At 46.7% G+C, this 15,236-nt stretch overlaps 1 protein-coding gene and 1 long non-coding RNA gene across 5 annotated transcripts in view; one reads left to right on the forward strand and one right to left on the reverse strand.

The window, feature by feature from the left end:
* The window catches only part of KIRREL3 (kirre like nephrin family adhesion molecule 3), a 559,614-nt gene extending 556,281 nt beyond the window's left edge, over positions 1–3,333 (reverse strand). The window contains exons 1-2 of one of the 4 annotated variants that reach the window (XM_082340549.1): positions 3,018–3,333; positions 78–506 (exon numbers count right to left, since the gene is read on the reverse strand). In XM_082340549.1, the coding sequence (XP_082196675.1) occupies positions 78–132 (55 nt within the window). In that variant the 5' untranslated portion in view covers positions 133–506; positions 3,018–3,333. Of the gene's footprint in view, positions 1–77; positions 2,744–2,932 lie in introns of those variants that run through there. The other 3 variants (XM_082340548.1, XM_082340550.1, XM_082340551.1) reach the window with 3 other exon arrangements.
* LOC309605170 lies at positions 124–11,775 on the forward strand. Its single transcript, XR_014231270.1, has 2 exons — positions 124–178; positions 3,345–11,775. It is a non-coding gene; the product is annotated as an uncharacterized lncRNA (long non-coding RNA).
* The last annotated feature ends 3,461 nt before the right edge of the window (positions 11,776–15,236 follow it).

The raw sequence follows: 15,236 nt of genomic DNA on the forward strand, positions 1-15,236 counted from the left end.
ATTCCTGCCCGCAACCTCGCGCGCCCTGACAACCCCGCCGACTTTTTTTTGCAACTCCAGCGGCGCACGGGTCCTACCTTGGCTGAAGAGGAAGAAGCAGACGAACAGCAGGTCGAGCTGGAAAGGTCTCATTCCTCCGCGCGCCGAGGGGAAGCCGGCGGGGCAACTTGGGTTCGCGGTGAGTTTCTCCTGCTCGGCGGCTCGTGGTGCCCTGCCTCCGCCGCGGTCCTCCCGGGCTCGCGCCGACCATCTGTCTGTCCGTCGGTCCCTCCGGGTGGCCTCGGGCTCCGTGCCTCAGGGGATCCGCAGCCAGCCGAGGCAAGTCGCCTGTTTCTAGCCGCCTCGGGAAGCCGGGCTTGTCAGCGACGTCCCCTCTCGGAGCAGCTCCATCCTCTGGCGCTCGGCATCCCAGGCACACAGCTTCCTCCGGCGGCTCCTCCCACAGCCAGCGCGCGAGCGAGCCAGGGAGCGACTGACGAGTGACAGAAGGGCTCCTTTCACTGAAGCTGGGGCGGGGGGAGAGGGAGGGGAAACAGGTCATAATTAAAGAGGAAATACTCGGTGAAAGGCAATCTATGCAAAACGGAGGGTGGCGGTGGTGCAGGGGAGGCTCTGTTCTTTCTTTCCTTCTTTTTTCCCCCCTACCTAGGGGGAAATTCAGCTTTTGCCACCATTATTGACCAAAAGGCATCTTGAAAAGGGAGCGGAGCTGTGACTTTTTGTCCACAGGACATAATGTTGTTTAAAGGAGTGAAGGATGGCTGGATGCACGTACCCACACTACAACATGCCTGCCTCGCCTTTGCACGGGGGACTGGAAGCTGGGCTGGATGGGGGAAAGCAAGAGGCAAGGGAGGGATACCTCTTTCCCCAGGAAAGACTTGGCCAGTGTGTGCAGCAGGAGTCTCGGAGTTGGGGAAAAGATAAGCGTGCTTTGCATTTTTGAGACTTTCCTAGGAGGGGACTAGGTAATAAGCTGGGAACGTTTGCACCTTGGTTTTGCTTTGCTATACTCCTAGAAAACAAAATGAAGGAACTAGAGGGAAAGCAGGTAGATTTATGACACATATCCATTTATTATTATTATTATCCTGGTTTGTGCATTTCCTACCAAGGATAGGGGAGCAGGCTGGCTTTGCATTTGGAGTCTCTCCTCTAAGGATCACCCCATCACTCTGAGCATGTCTTTTCTCCAAGAGGTGCTGTGAATCCTACTGCGAAGGAGAGGCCAAGGTCATAGGCAACTGCCTCCTAAGAACCTTCAGGTCTTTCACCTGTCATGAAACTCACACTCAAATCAAACTCTATTTCCTCCCGCATATCAAAGCAAATTTATCTAGGTCTATTTATTTGAGAGATATTTAGATATGCCTGGTATAAGCAGGGCACTGGGGGAAATAAAACTGCAGGCACAGTCCCTGCCTTCAGGAGCTCATAATTTAGTGTGGAAGCAGAGTACGCACATAAGATACAAACTGTAAGGATAGTTACAAAGCAACATATAAAAATATACAGCATTATGCAGAAGAAGGGGAGGTAATGAGTAAGGAGAGGTAAATGAAAGATGCTCGCTCGATTTGTGGCATGCAATTATAAAATCAATCATTACTTTCATCAGTCCCTAGACCTCAGGGAGGTTTTTTGGGAAACTCTTAGCTTTTCTTCCAACAGTATTACATATTTTGGGGACTTTGCTGATTGCAGGGTACATTCCAAGTTTCCATGTGGATCTTAACTTTAAAAAACACATCCCTTAGTATTTATGAACAAGAAAGAGAGAAGGGGCACATGTGAAAGTGTGTGCTATCAGGAGCTTACATCTGGTTGTTGACATCAAAGATCTACAAATTAGTAGGTGTATGCCCTGTTGACTCTTCTATTCTTAATAGTTTATTTAACTGCATCCCTTAGAGGCTGTTAAACACATCAAAGGGAAATTTATAAGCAAACTTTTGGGGGAAAATAAGCAATGCTGAGCAACAGAAACTAAGAGGACCCAAAAGAGGCACCCCATCAGCTAAATTAGCAAACAAGGTACAGAAGCAAAGTGTCAGCACTGCCTTAGTCCGGGGACTTGCTATAATAGACAACGCAATGAAACAGAAGAGACAAATCAGAAACACGTGCAAAAGATGAATAATAATTCTAAATAACATGTCAAATAACATATCAAGAGTGAAAATATGGCATGTATTTTGCCATATTTTCAGGAGCTCATAATCTCAGGAGCTCATAATGTAGCATGTACATCCTACTGTAACTTTAGTAGGAGCTTTCCATTGAATCTATAGGGGTGGGAAGAAATTTCAGGTCTCGGGGTCATTCCTAAGGCCAACCTTGCAGTGAATAAGACTAATAATTAAAGAATGTAGATTGTGCCTTACAAAGCAACATTTGATGTTTTAACTGACATTTACCCTTTAAGCTGTTAATTCTGATTGCTAATTCCTAAGCGGCCTGGGGCCCAAACTTGCTTAATTCAGCCCCGGAGGGAAATACTACGAACAAGGGTCAAAAGGCCAGGGTCATGACTTGTGCAATCCACCAAAATCAGGCCCACCTACAGGCGCCTGAAAACAACACACACTCACTCTTGGTCAGGAGAAGAGGGGTGGGGGGAGCCCGAGGTTGGAAGGACCTGGTTTCCCTCGCCCCCTGGTCCCGAGATTGGCCTCCGGACTCTCAATCTGGCTCCGATCCCCCACCCCCTCCACCCCCCAGCCAGCTGGGCCTGTTCCCTTCGCCATCCCTCCCCCCTCCCCCCACCCCCACCCCGCAGCCTCTGGTCTCCGGCAGAAAGGAAAAAAGCTTGGCTTAAGTGCTGAGCTGCTTGCCTCTAAAAGGACCAGGAGGCCTTTCAAGCCCAAGTGCCGGAAAAACCAGGGCAGTCTTCGGCAGCCACCACGTGGGGCAGCGAGAACCACAGCGGTACCTGCAGGACCCACAGCCGGCCGGGCTCTGGCGCCAGCCCCGACGGCAGCCCCGCCATCTCCGCCTGGGCTGGTCCTTGGCCTCACCTCCTCCGGGGTCTCGGTTAACCTCCTGGCGCTGTAAGGTGCCTGCGCGCAGTTCGCGGCGAGGAGGGAGCGGAGGAGGGAGGCAGCGAGCAGCACGGCTCCACCTGATGGAGAAGCGCGGAGGCTTAGCCCTCGGAGCGCCGCGAGGGGAGGGGTGGGGGCCGGGGGAGGACGCCCGCCGGCCCCGCTGGGAACCTCGGCGTCCGGCGCGCGCCGCGCGGGGCACCGGGTCTCTGGGCTCGACCCGAGGAGGTGGCGACCCTAAAGAGACAGCAGAAAACCAGCCACTTGGAAAACTGCCCGAATTCTTGTTCTCTGCCCATCTAGGCTCCGGGTCTCCGTTGCGCCCACCGCGCGAGCCGCGGCCCCTCGCCAGCAGGTGGCATCCTCTCTAGCGTTTCTTCACCTGGCGCAGAGCCCGTGGCCGCCTTAATCAGTCCCCGCCCCCTCCGGGCCTTCAGGGCCAATTGCTGTGTCCTTTGAACCCCCAGCCCAGCGGGTAGGCACGAGATCTCCCTCCCGAGAATGGGGGCCGGCTCCGGAGTCCGCTGCTCTCCGGCCAAGAAGTTTCAGAAGTGCAAGTCTCCTCCGGACAGCTTCCAAGCCCTGGTCTCTGGGCAGCAAGTGTACCCCGCTGTTTTCTGAGGTCAGGGACAAAGAGTGAGGCAGGAGGCTCTGGGCCCAGGTACAGGGGTGTCCGGGCACCGCTGTTCAGCGCCCTGAGCCGGCGGGAGTTCAGACCCTGACTCATCACCACTTTCCAGTGACTTTCCTCCTGGCTGTTCATCCAGTGTCTGTAATATTTATTATTCCCTCGATGTGTGCAGAGGCCTGTTTTGGGTACTTAATAAAGATGTGTAGAATGAATACGTGAATTCCTGTTCTTGGAAAGTTTGCCCTCTAGTTGGGGCGAAGCATACACAGGTGCATCCATGGCAAAAAATTATGAACCTTCTCATTAGCTTTTTAACAAGACAGACGTTACCCTGGAGGGTCATCTGTCAGCTGGAATCCTTTGTAGTGGAATCCTTCTGGGCCCACTTGCCTGAGGCCCTACAGGAAGCTGCGGGGTTGAGATGCAGCACAGGACCCCATCCTTCAGCCGGAGTTTCCACTGTCCTGCTCCCTTGCTCTCCTGCAATGCTCATGCGCCCTCATTATCTTCCTGTGTTCACCAGGGCCCCTGTGTAGCACGAAGGAGAAGGAGAGGCAGTGTTATGAGAGGGACAGTCATCATGAGTGGAGAATTTCCTGTTTAATGCCTCTTTGCAATATTTTTTGCACAGATACATTATAAACCACATTCCTTTTTGTTTTTCTTAGAACCTGCCAGGGCTGGTGAAAACCTCCTTGTTCGGGGATTTAAACACGTTTTGAACAGGCCCATTCTGGGAGTTCAGGGTAACTTGACTCTCCCATCTTGGATAAGTTAATAAGGGCCGGAAGTTACATATACTTCCAGAGACTGAATGGGCTTCAGAGGTTCTCCCTGGGTGGCAGCCCGTCTGACCTGGGCAGTCACAATCTTCTAACCTATTTCTTTTTCATTTATCTGAACCAGCTTTCTTGCTCACATCTGTGTAGGTGGGTTATAAGACCTCAACCCCTGTGTACTGTGGTCAGTCTCTCTGCAGTCCTGCGGAAAGGCCCCAAGAACCAGCTTGTCAGCTTTCAGAAGCATCCCCCAAAGGGCAGGGCCAGACTGCACCAGTGATTCACCCAAGGCCAGGCCTGAGTGGGGGGTCAGGGTGAGCCTTTGGACCCAGGCTCTAGCCTGAGAACTGCTACCTTTTGTAACCACTTAATAAACCTGGGCGTATCTTTCTTCATCTATGAAATAAGACAGTAGTTCTGTGGGATCCCTCCCAATCCTAAAATCCTATTGTCTGCTTTCCAGAAGCCACACCTCTCAGCCTGGAGAGATTTGGAAGTGCTTCCCCAGTGACTCAGTGACTTCGGCTTTAGGGCAGATTGTTGCCAGTGACTGACCCCCACCCCCAGGAAGACTAGCGATGGCCCTGGAATCTGCACAGACCCCTCTGGTCTCATTGGTCACATATTTTCCCCAAACTGTTTGATTTTCATTCTACTCTGAGTGCCCTCGGTCTTTCCCCAACTTGCTCAACTTGCGATTTCTCTTCTTTCCTTATTTTCCCCTGAACCGTGCTCCACCTTCAGCCTGGATTCTGAGCTCCAGAACAGCTTTTCTTCAACATACACTCCATAATTCTATCGGATGCAAGCCTTTTAGGAAAGTGAGGGAAAGCTGATGCCAGGGTGGCTGATGGTAAACACCTTCCTTGAAAAGCAGTAAGGACCATGGCGCCTTGTCTTTTAACTATATTTCAACATGAGTCAGACTGGACCATAGAATCTATCTGATTGTGCATCCTCCTGGATATCCTGGCGGCCCCTTGAGGGTAAGAGTGGTGCCTCTCCAGGTCCCATGGCGCCCGGCTCTTACCCTGGTAGGCAGTAGGCACTCAATACATAATGTGGGATTAAGGGCACAGTTTTACCTAGTGCCCCACATCCCATTTCCTGTTTTCCGAGTCCAATTGAACTTGTTCTTCACTCTGTTATTAAACCATTGTCAAACATCTGGCATGTGCCTGCCACTGCTCTGGCTGTATTTTATGGGGATGGGTAATGAATTGAGCCTATATATAGTTTGCAAAATGTGGAACACACTTTAAGATGCAATGCACTACAGAAATGAAAGATATTTTTATCTCTTCAGCATCATTCTGCACAAGGAGACAATTCTCTGGCAACATTGTTTAAGAACAATAGACCTGTTTAGCCTTGACGCACTCAGGCATGCAGGGCACTGAGTATCCAATTCACATGGGAGCAGCATTATCTCCCTCAGCAAAGGCCTGGCATGTGTAATTCACAGGGAAGAAAAGATATGGGAAACATTATAAAAGGAGGTGGCAGTGTCCTGTGCCTTGTCTCATCACCCGCTGAATGCACAGGCCAGGATGGTACGGGAGGCAAGCCTCAGCATCCCGCTTCAGTGCTCGGAGTGAGTCCTGTGTCATTTTGGAATATTCCATGTGTTCTTTTTGTGTATATGAATGGGCTAATTATATGGAAAATATTGGAAGAAAAAGTGAAATTCCAATTTGTGACTCATTTGTGGTATTCAAAGTCCTAAAAATTATACTGCATTTATTCTTTTTCTCCATTATTCTCTTTCATAACCCTCTCCTCCCCCCGTCAACACACACATACACACACACCCTAGGCCTATGTTATGAATTACCAAACCTTTATAGCAGCCAAGGGAGCAGCTGGGTCTCACTTGAAGCCCTTTAAGCTCTTTTCCTAGATGGCAAACTTTACTTTCTCTTTTTTGTTTATTATAGATACAGTATTTTTCCTTCCTTTCTCTTTTCTCCCTTTCTCCCTCCCTTCCTTTCTTCCTTCTCTCCATATTATGGCCAGATAGGTGATATAAAAGTTGTATATGTAACTTTCATATTTATCTCTCTTTATAGTTATATAAGTTTACGTATATTCAAACCTCTACACACAAATGCACGCGCACACACACAAACACACACACAACTTTTCTATTGGCATGCTAGCAGCGGGCCTCCTATGCAAATATTCTAAACTATGGAGCCTTAGAGCAAGTTTTCATCATCTCTGCCTGAACTCGTGGCCTCCTCAACTCACTGCCTGGTCTACAGACTAAAGAAACCTCTTGCCACTGTCTAACCCACTGTCCCACCGCATTTGGCTCTTTGAAATTCAGCTCTGTGATATCTTCCCCATACACCACTTTGGGGTACATGGTCCCCAAGATAGAGTATAAACTTTTTATCGCCGTGTATAGGGCACGTCAAACAAATATACCTTTTCTGTGTCTTCGCCAGCCCCCTCCTCCTTCACAGCCCACACTTTAATCCTGTCAAATGACTCTTTGATTAGAGGCAGGAGCCACTTTCACTCTCCCACACTTCTACTGCCTCCTCTCCTGCGTGCCTCTCCCCTGCTTGCATCTCTTTGCTAATAGACAGGTGCTCATTGCTCAAGAACAAGTTGAACTGTCATCCCTTGAGACTGTTGCTTCACTTCTTTCCCCGCTTAGTTGAAAACGAACAGCATATTCATAACAACCACAGTTATTATATAATGATTAATATTATAGTATAATTATTTATTTACATGTCTACCTTCCAAACTATATGTGAACTCTTCAGGGTCAAGGACCATTTTTTTGGAATTTATTTTTGTATATCCCAGAGTCTATTGCTCAATGCTTGGCACGCAGCAATCGTTGGCCAACGGGTGTTTAAACGAAATAAAATTAGACCAAAAGTCCTACTTGCCTCCTTGTGACCATCCAGCCCAAGCTTGAAATTTTCTTTCTTCATCATCTGATGCCTCTAGACCCAACGAGATGCAGAAAGTTCCACATCTATTTTCTGGAACTAGGCACATCTGAAAGACCAAAGGAAAAGACTTCTGACTACACATTCTAAACCCATTCTGAATCTCAGGCAAATACGGGAAGTGGTGCCATCAGTCTAGATAAATCACAACGTAACTCTAGCTCTTGTATTAAAAGAACAGTTAGAAATCCTGGTTATTCATTTTGCTTAATGGTACAGTCCCAAAGCAGTTGGGAAGCTAGCATACTCCATAATAATTATACAGATAGAGGTTCAGAGTAAATGAGGAAAACCAACATTATTGTTTCCCAAACTCAGTCCAAGTGGAATTGTGTTGATGGTTCAGTGCTTTTCCCATTGTCTGTGTCTCTTTTCTGCCTTTTTTTCCTGCTGTTTGAGATTCTAAGCAGGCAGAGGTAGGAACTCCGTTTAATACAATGATTCTCAATGTGGGGTTCCCAGGCCAGCAGCACCAGCATCCCCTGAGAACTTTTTAGAAATGCAAATTCTTGGCTCCACCCAGACCTCCTAAATCAGAGTCTCTGGGGTGGGGCCCAGCTCTCTGTGTTTTAACAAGCCTTCCAGATGATTCTAATGCATGCTAAAGTTAGAACCAATGCTGTTAGCACTCCCCTGTACCATCACCCAGCCTCAACAATGATCAACCCATGGCCCGGTCTGTTTCACTAATCCTCCATGCTTCCTCCCAGCTCACTGGATTATTTTGATGCAAATTCAGACCTCATATCCTTTCATCCATAAGAATTTCAGTTTGCGATAAGGGCCTTTAATGTGGATGAAAATAACACTTTATAGTATACATTTGTTAGCCATCTGGGCCCGACTATTCATCTTAGACAATTCATCCTTTGGATACATTCAGCAGCCTTAATATGGTAGTTTTCAGCCAAAAATAAATAAATAACAACGTTCAATTAGATAAGATGGAGAAAGATCCTTTTTTTTTTTTTTTTAGATTAAGAATTTATTATTTAGAAAAGGATGAGTCTGGTCATTGTAATGGGGAAGAAGAATTCAAATCAAAGAAGCAAGTCCTTAACAAAATGATGCAGGACTTCACCTTGAAAGAGGCTGCCTCCTTCCAGTGTCTAAAGTTTTGTGCTACATCCTATTCATAGGGCATATAGTCTGATTGTTTTCCCAGAATTGTCATAGATTCACAATTTTTGTCCATGCTCTGTGGTCTGATCTTCTTTCTGATGATCTGATATTATGATACCATGATGTGATATTACCTGAGAAATACAGGGGAGTACAGCCATGACCTTGGTCTTATCAGCCGAGTGTGCTAGCTCTCCACAGTAAACAGCCGGTTTCATCATAGGGCTCTGTCATCACCTGGTAGACCCCACGAGTACTTATTAGACTCAGAGAAACTCAAGAGAATATTTGTTCCCCTCTTCAGATGTCTGTGGCAAAAACTGACACTTGCATAGAGCATGATTTGATAGCAATATCTGCAAAGTGTCAGAAAGGGGAGGGGATCGATACACTTAATTTACTTGGAATAATTCATTACCTAACCGGAGTTTTCAGGGAGGGCAGACAAATTCCACACTAAACTAACTCACCCACCTGGATGGAGAGGAGTACAGTGAATCTATCTTTGGAGTGAGATCTAAAACTGAGTTTCTTGCTTTCATTAATGACTCCCTTGGCTCCTTTCTTTCTTGAGACAGGGTGTTCACTGAGTCAGCCATTTTTCAAAGTGGGTGATTTATGCTACTGACTGAGAGTCCCCTTGCTGTTCCAGCTGAGCTGATTGTTTGCACTCTCTGCCCTTATATTTGGGTGTGTTGCTTGCTCAGAGACTGTTGGTTTGGAGCTATACTCCACCTCAAGAAAAAGGAAAAGCACAGATCTTTTTCTTTGGTGGAGGGTGGTGATGGTGATTTTTCTTTGCTTTCAAGGCTAAACCAATAGGGAATCTGTTTGTCATGGGACTGAACGTTACAAAATAAGGAAGAATCGTTAATGGCAGTGAGGTGAGAACCTCAGCAGGGTGTACTGAGGTCACAGAGTCCTTTTGAGATAAATATTGAAGAGGCATCTAGATTTAATGGCTTCACAATGATCTCTCAACCTCCCATCTCATTTATCTGGCACCATATACAGAATGATTTGAAGTAGGGTTTGCCACGTAGTAGCACTGAGAGCCCATGAGTTCTGAGTTTTGGAGAGAATCCACTGGAGGGTTCCTCCCTTATTAAGCTACAACCATCCCTGGTAAACAACGTTGGCCCAGTGGCATTGAACTGATACAGGACAGGAGGACAGGAGCCAAGATCCCAGTTGAAGCAGCTGAAGGAGCTTGGGGAGGATGGATGTAATTATAAAGTGCCTTCAAATAATTATGCTATTACCATCTAATTATGAAGTGCCACTTTCTACTTTAACTACCTGAAATTCAGAGATCACTCAGCAATGGGCTGTCTACCGAGCTTTGGTGTGCTCCCTGATGGGGAAGGGAAAGTCCACAGTCAGAAAACAATGGGTTCTTGATGGGGCCAGAAGGGCCCTCAGAGACTAGCCTGGAAAGGTCAGGAGGTATATTTCTATTCACCTAAATTGTCAAGCTGTCTCACCTTTCTGTGCCTCATTGGAATTATCTACAAAATAAGGGAAAAAATACATCTCTCCTCCTCTTGCTTGTCAATAGGCTGGCAAAAAAAAAGAAAAAAAATCAAGATCTAAATCTCTGTGATTATTTTTTTATCATCCTTTAAAATAGGAGAAATCAATCAACAAATATTTGTTGGATGCTAATTTTTCTTAGGGCACTGTAAGAGGATGCAGAAGATTTAAGACATTGGCCCCTGTCCTCAAATACCTTCCAATGCAGTTGAAGACGCAAAACAGACACATGGTTTGATACAGCCAACCATGTATTCATTCATTAAAATGTGCATTTGACATATATTTATTGAGCATCTACTTTGTGTCAGGCACTGGATACAGGCTCTGGCAACACAGAGATGAAAAAGATTTACATTCTGTCCTCCAGGAGCCTGTCATGGTCTCGTGAGACATATAGGACAACTGTATAAGCCCTTGAGAGAAGCTGAAAGTGACTCAGAGATACAGATATTCTGAGAAAGGAGAGTTTGCTGTGGGCTGGGTGGGCAGGGGAGTCTCACAACGGGCCTGAGATGGAGCAGGAAGAGACAGGACTTAAACCTGACATGAGTCCCAGTAAAATGAGAGACCCAGACGCCCAGTGGTTCCTTATTCTCCTCTTGTGTTCCACCTTCCAGAGCATAAGCAATAAAACGCAATAGGAGAGGCATGATTGTGGTAATAGAAGAAGAGATTAATTCATAATTTTGATTTCCTTTGAACCATTTTTACTTGACTTAGTCAAACTTGCTGTGGAAGATGATTCATTACAACCTATTTTAAATCATGATCAGGAAGCACAATGACACCCTGAAATGACAGAGGATGTATTTCAAGTGAAGAAATCTCAATTTTTAAAACTTAAAGAAAATTAATTTGGTAGAACAGAAGGAAAAGAAAAGACCTAAAAAATTGTTAAAGAATTCACTATTTGTGATTGAATCCATGTATTACTTATGCAAGCAAAAACTAAAGAAGATACTCTCATTTTATAGAACCAAATATTATGGAAGCATATAAAGTGTGAACACCTTCCTTTACCAACCCTTGCCCCAAATCTACTCCCAGAGGTAGCTGCTATTAGCATTTGGAGTCCTTTGCTATGCGTTTATATACATATAAAAGAACAAGCACTCTGTGCACAAATGCATAAATGGGAATCACACATGATATATGTTATTCTGCAATTACATTTTCTTTGAATTTAACAATATATCTCAGAGATTTTTTCCAGTGATTGTCTGCTTTAATATGCCTGAAGGAAGCAAGAACTGAAGCATTCATTTCCTTTTGTCTTCTGCTTTCCAAGGCAAGACTTGCTTTTTTCATCCATATCTGATCCAGGCTCTCAGTGAAGCAGTAATTGCTGTCGTGGTCAGGGTAAAAGGGCAGAAGGGAAAAGGTGAGGGCACAGGAGAAAATACTAGCTATATTGAGTCTCCAGGTTTTAAAATGTGGCCCAAACATAGGGAAGGGAAACAGGACCAAATATTAACTCGACACTTTTAGGTAACCAATGTTCAGCTGGTCTCAGGGAGGCAGACAGCCCTGACCTTGAACTAATCACTCTCAAGTCCACATGTATTCATCACTTTCTTTGTGCAAAAATGTACGAGTGCTTTAGTGATATTCTTTTAGGGTACCATTGACCATTTTCAGAAGGAAGAGGAAAGAAAGAAAGGAAGAGGAAAGAAAGAAAGAAAAAAAGAAAGAAAGAAAGAGAGGGAGGGAGGAAGGAAGGAAGGGAGAAAGAAAGAAAGGAAGGAGGGAGTGAGTGAGTGGGGAAGGGAAGGGAGGAAGGAGGGAAGGAAGGGAGGGAGAGAGGGAGGGAGGGAGGAAGGAGAAAGAGAAAGAAACAAGTCAAATGCCTCTGCCCTCCGCAAGCTTGAGGCTGAGTTTCTCGGGTGCCTGTCTTGGGGAGAGTTTGGAAGCTACCATCCTATCAGCACATCCAGAACACACAGACAAAGCAGAAAAGGGTTTATTCTGAGTTCACAGTGTGACTGTTTGATAGCTCTCTGTACATTCAAACATTTCAACTCTGGAGAGGGGTGAGGTCTTTGGGGAAGCATTCGTTAATTTATGTGGTTCTAGACACAATTAATCAGAGACTTTAATATCCATTGGGCCCTTATCCCCACCTCTCTCTCCATCTCCCCATCTCCCCATCTCCGCAAACATAAGCAATCCCATCCGACAGGACAAACGTTGTTTTTGTATCAGAGAAGGAGATTCATTCTGAAACGTGCAAGTGTAGGCCAGTTGTGGAAAGAGACAGACATCAGGTCTTTGGTGAAGATTCACTCTGTCCTCAGAAAACAAGGAAAACACTAACCAGGGCTTCTCTGGAGACTGTCATAGATGTGTGTGTGGAGCCAGTTCAAAATTCTGAGTAGTCTTATCACGTTGAAGACATCTAATGCTGGTCACGGAGCAAGGGCCTTGGCGGCCACGCCAGTCTGTATCCTGGCATAAAATAAGGGCCACTTGGATGGGATGTGGAAAGAAATTTCATAAACTGTGTATGGAGGGATGGGCTGGGTTCCAGGAGCTAAGAAGAGGTGACGTTGAGGCACTCAGGGAGGCGAAGACCTTTACCACCCCTACCCCAGTCCTGAAGCACAGAGGGAGGGACCATTGTAAGTGGAGCCCTGTGAACTGAAGACGGGGGGACGGGGCCACCTGGCTGGAGTTGAACCCTGGAGGACAGGTTGCCACCAACAACAGAACCCAGCCCTGAAACAGAAAGGGAGCCGTGGGAGACATACCCTTACCTCTCTCTCCTCCTGCTCTCTCATCTCTTTTTGGTGACTCCTGATGGCTGAACCCAACTGGAAATCAGAAGCAAGAGGAATCTGGAGGTGACTCCCACAGAGTCAGTGCATCAGGGCAGAGAAGAAAGTGGAGAAGGTCAGAGAGTGAACCCTGGTGGTGGTGATGGCGGTGAGGTGGGTACAGAGAACAGCCATCACTTCAGCCTGATGAAGGTTCAGCCTGGAAGCCAAAACAGAGCAGAGTGTCATGAGGCTCAGGTTCAAACCAGAAGGGCGAAGAAACAGTTGTCTGTGTCACCCTAGTGTGTTCAGAGCTTGAAGGATGCAGAACAAACCACCAGTCACTGACACTGCAGAGCCCTGATCCTCTGGACGGTGACACCATCACAAAGCGCACGGGCTGGAGAGATCCCAGAACTCATCCTTCTGCCTCCAAAGAGGGTAGCACCAGCCTATTCCAGGGAGATGGGAGGTCCCAACTTTTTTCTACTTCCACAGCTTTATGAGATGTTCCTTTTCATCCATCATTAGCCATGCATGCAAAATGAAAAAATAATTCCAGTTGTAAACACTTGGGCATTTACTGAGGAACATACAGCATTTTAAACGTCGTACTGGATATAGAGACAAACAGGATAGGGTCCTCGGTCTTCTGAAGCGTACAGAAGAATGAGGCAGACACATGCACGGTAAATGACATGTCAGAGTGGGATGTGATTACTGCTTTAATAGAGATAAGTACAATATGTTACCGGAGAATAGAAAAGTTGGAGGTTAATTTTGACTGCAAGCGTTAGGAAAAGCAAAGTGGCGTTCCATCTGGGTTTTAAAGAAGTGGTGGGCAACGAGGTATATAAAAGCAGCAAGGTAGAAAAGCACACACACCCCCACCCGCCCCGTGCTTGGGAGGGCAACGGGAGCCCTGGGATGGCCGGGCCATGGAGTGAGTGGCCGAGGCAGGAGGAAGTGGGACCAGGAAAGTCTGCTGGGGAGGGACTGTAGGGCATCTGAAGGTCAACACTAGGCTATTTGGGGCTGAGATTGCCAGTTGTCTGTTCAATATTCTTGCTTCTCTTTCTCCTTACTAACAGGACCTCAGTGTTTTTCAGTGCGGCATTCTGTCCATTTAAAACCATGAACCTCTTCAGCTCCCTTGCAGCTAGAGGGGCATCACGTGACCTAACTCTCACCTTCAACTTGTAACTAGAAGTCTCCTAGGTGAGGTTTCTGGGAAAGCCATTGGACGACTGATGAAGAAGGACTCACCTGGTCCATGCCTTTTGCACTTGCTCCTCTCTCCTCCTTCCTGTCTAGAGTGTGAACTTGAGGCCTGGAGGTGGAGCAGACATCTTGTGAGCACGAAGCAAAGGCCCAGGCTTGGGAGGGCAGAAAGGGCATGAGAAGGAATCTGGTCCATGATGACTTCCTGGAGCTGCAGCATCTGTTTTGAAACACCTGCCTCCTGACTTCTCGTTATGTGAAAAAAATGAGCCCCAACTTTTAAGCCTCTGTAGTCATGTCTCCATTTTATGAAGCTGCATAGAGTGGTCCAGGGCTTGAGTTTATTCTGTAGGTTATGAGGAAACCCTGAAGGCTGACAAGCAATAGTGTAGACCCCTGAACGTGATAAGCGATAGTATCGACCTGGGATTTGGTCATCTAGTCTGGCTTTCGGTCCAGCTCTACCCCGGCTAGTAAGGTGGCTCAGGGTGATTCCTCTAGCTTTTCTGAGAGCAGTGTCCTCATTTATAAAATACAGGTTTTCTTAGAAGGTCTCTGAAAGACCACTGAGGTCTCCTGATTAGAGCAACGTATTAGGAAGGCGGCAGGAGGCAACGCGGAGGCTGGCTGAATAGGGAGAGCCAGGAGCAGAAAAGCCAGTCATGTGATTGTTGGATTTGGAGAGAGAGAAGGTGCTGAGGACTTGAACCTGGGGTGTAGACAGGTAGCAAACGAGTTAGTTGTGCAATACGTCGGTATCCTGGATGGATCGAACAGAGGCTGTGTGGTGTAGATGGAGAAGTTGCAGCTGATTCCAAAGGTGAACGAAACCCAGAGAGTGTAAAAAGCCTTAGTATTCTTCAATATTACCAAGATTTCGCATAGATTTTTGGAGATACTGAAATAGCGTGGCCTCATCTAACACTCTTAGGAAGTCATAGATGCAGAAGCCAACAATAATAAAAATAACTTCGATTCATGTCACACTCTCCCCCTCAAGAACCCAAAGCATGTTTGCATAGTTGTTAAGAGTTTATCATTGCGATGTCCTTGTGCGGAAAGGGAGGGAAGACTCATCTCTCCCCATTAGACTGACAGAGAACCTGCAATCTGGAAAGAGAGGGATCTGCTGAAAGTCAGGGCACAGCGGGCCCTCGACATTAAGTCGGCCTCATCCCTGGCCT

The sequence above is a fragment of the Balaenoptera borealis genome (assembly GCF_965194805.1).
Source record: "Balaenoptera borealis genome assembly, chromosome: 11".
Classification (NCBI taxonomy): Eukaryota; Metazoa; Chordata; class Mammalia; order Artiodactyla; family Balaenopteridae; genus Balaenoptera; species Balaenoptera borealis.